Source organism: Primulina huaijiensis, unplaced genomic scaffold (assembly GCF_012295235.1).
Source record: "Primulina huaijiensis isolate GDHJ02 unplaced genomic scaffold, ASM1229523v2 scaffold35487, whole genome shotgun sequence".
NCBI lineage: Eukaryota > Viridiplantae > Streptophyta > Magnoliopsida > Lamiales > Gesneriaceae > Primulina > Primulina huaijiensis.
The window spans coordinates 355-3,275 of record NW_027358269.1 but is presented as its reverse complement, the minus strand read 5'-3'; the positions used below and the strand labels follow the sequence as shown (position 1 = coordinate 3,275).

General features: G+C 34.3%; 1 protein-coding gene across 1 annotated transcript; it reads left to right on the top strand.

Moving 5' to 3' along the window:
• Window positions 1-956: 956 nt before the first annotated feature.
• LOC140968353 (phospholipase D beta 1-like) lies at window positions 957-2,673 on the top strand. Its single transcript, XM_073429280.1, has 3 exons — window positions 957-1,166; window positions 1,254-1,451; window positions 1,954-2,673. Exons 1-3 carry the CDS (start codon window positions 1,002-1,004, stop codon window positions 2,245-2,247), a joined length of 657 nt encoding a protein of 218 aa, XP_073285381.1. The 5' UTR covers window positions 957-1,001; the 3' UTR covers window positions 2,248-2,673.
• Window positions 2,674-2,921: the final 248 nt, after the last annotated feature.

Genomic DNA, 2,921 nt, shown 5'->3' with positions numbered 1-2,921 from the left:
GGTAAGCTACCGACCTCGGAGATGAAGCAAAAAAAGTGCCCCTCAATTGCTATGTGCCCAAATTGGTGTACCTTGTGTAGAAATGAAACAGAAACTCATGATTATATGCTCATCCATTGTCCATTCACGATAGGATTGTGGGCTAGACCTTTGCAAGAGCTTGGATTGATTTGGGTGATGCCTAAGTCAACGAGGGATTTATTTTCTATGGATTTAGGACATCTAACAGGTAAGAGAAGAAGAATTTTTTGGCAAGTCGTGGTACATTGCATATGCTGGATAGTATGGCTAGAAAGAAATCATAGAATTTTTTATGATAAGGAAGAAACAAGAGAACACTGCTTGGAATAAATTAAGATCAAAGTGGCCATGTGGATCGGCGCTCATGATGACTTCAAGAATGTCTGGATATTTGACATTTTGCGAGACTGGGCTTATGAGTATCAGTAATACAACATTGATATTTCGTATTTCATGATGAAAGTGAACCGCTAGTCCATTATCCACTGATATACTTATTTCTTAGCATATTAGTAATAAAATACCGTTTCTCATTTTGTCAGCTATTGGTGCTATTAAGTGCGACAGAAACACTTTTAAAGAAAACTTTTTAATTTTTCGCTTGAAAAATACACACGCAAAAAATTAAAACACGATGAACATGAAGGTAAATCGTATAGGGAATCGAGAAGGGTGGGAGGTAATGACATGATAATAGGAGGAAATTGATATATATTACCAGAGAGGTCCATGAAAGATTTTGGCAAAATAAAATCCATCTTAATTAGAAGTGTAGAGGTTTTCTGTGGAATAAAAGAGATCAAACTATTTGTTCAGATGTTCTTGTATAATATAAAGGCATAGATATTTTAGAAATTTTATTGACTGCGTTAAGACACAGTTGAAAAAATTATTTATCTGAGATATCTGTTGCTATAGTTTTTTCGATGTTATGACTTGAAAAAACTAACAATATTTTCACATGTCTGCAGTATAACACTATGCAAATGATGTATGAAACCATATACAAGGCTTTAGTAGAGGTTGGACTCGAGAACGAGTATGAACCACAGGATTACTTAAATTTCTTTTGTCTTGGGAATCGTGAGGCTGACAACAGTGGAGGCTCATCAGATTTAAACGAATCTTTTGCAAATACACCACAAGTATGTTTCCTTAATCCTTAACTACCTCTAATTTTTACTTGTTTCAACATGCTTACATGCATATGAACCTTTATTATCACCATTCAGGAGCTTAGTAAGAAAAACCGGCGTTTCATGATCTATGTGCACTCCAAGGGAATTATAGTGGACGATGAGTATGTGATGATTGGTTCTGCTAACATCAATCAGCGCTCTCTAGAAGGAACCAGAGATACTGAAATTGCAATCGGTGCATATCAACCTCGTTATACACGGGCACAGAGACATCAATCTCCACATGGAGAGGTAAAGTATGGTAATTCGTGTTTTCAAGGCCATATTGGTTTCAGACTTTTAGTTGCTATTTTCACCAGTCTAGTCTAGTGAAGATTTTTATTGTAGAAAATATCTGATAAATACAGTAATAATAGAATAAATTGTGGAAGAACTGTTCTAATTTGTAGTTTATTCCTTCCTATTAAATTCCCTTTCTGAAATTCAACAGTGTTATCCCACTAAATGTGAATTTGGAGGGGGCCCATATTTAGTCATCATAAAATATTCACAACGATATAATTAGAATGTTAAACAGAAACGTGTATAAATCAATGAGGCTGCAGAAACCGGGAAAAAATATCTACTTACATGTACATGGATCCACATGAATTCGAGGGACACGAAACATCTATCAACAGGTTTCTGCATGCATGAATTCTGATGCACTAGGGTTAACGCATATCATTTTCCCACTTTTCAATCATATCATGGAAGTGAATGCAAAGATAACCAGAGTTGTTCTCTGCTCCAGATATATGGATACAGGATGGCACTGTGGGCAGAGCACACGGGGACTTTAGAGGAATGTTTCGAGCATCCAGAAAGCGTTGAATGCACTAGACGCATAAAATGGATGGGTGAGCAGAACTGGAAACAATTTGCAGCTGACGAAATAAGTGAAATGATAGGCCATCTACTCAAGTATCCAGTTGAGGTTGATAGAATGGGAAAGGTGAAGCCTCTTCCTGGCTGTGAAACATTCCCTGATATGGGTGGTAAAATCATCGGCACATTTTCTGGTATTCAAGAAAATCTAACCATATGACAAAGCACTCTATCTGCAATCCTTTGTTTTCATAAATTTGATGCCAACATTTATTTTGTTTGTTTATATATAGTTGTTGGTATCTTTTGTATCTGGGGATTAACTTTTTGTTTCCAATTTTTTATACATTGAAAAGTTTCTATTCAAGCGTAGAAAGTGTGCAAACTTAATTGTTGTTTCTTTCATTGTAAGTAGTTATAATGAAAGAACTTCACTTCTTGCGGCTCTCTCTCTGTATAAGAGTCATCCATTGTTAGCTTAATATTGATTCGGACAAGAGAGAGAAGTATTAGTTCTTTTTTCCCGACAGAATGCTTTATTTTATATTTACCTTTTAGATTGGATTAAGTTATGTGTAATTGAATCGAATAGGGTTAGAGTAGGTGTCCAGCTAGCCAACTTGTGGTTTGAGTTTTATTGAGTGTGATGTAAAAACGATTTTTATTTTAATAATATTTTACAATTTTTTATCCAATTATGACATTTATTTTATTTGNATTTAATAAATTAATTAGAGCTAAGTTGATAAATAAGTTCTTTAGGATAATATTTAATTAAAACTTAAATTAAAATATTTAAACATATGGGGATGAATTAATCTAGGTATAAAATATTCAAGAAATTAATCATAGCATTTGAATATTTAAATTTGAGGCCATGCCTGCCATGCAAGA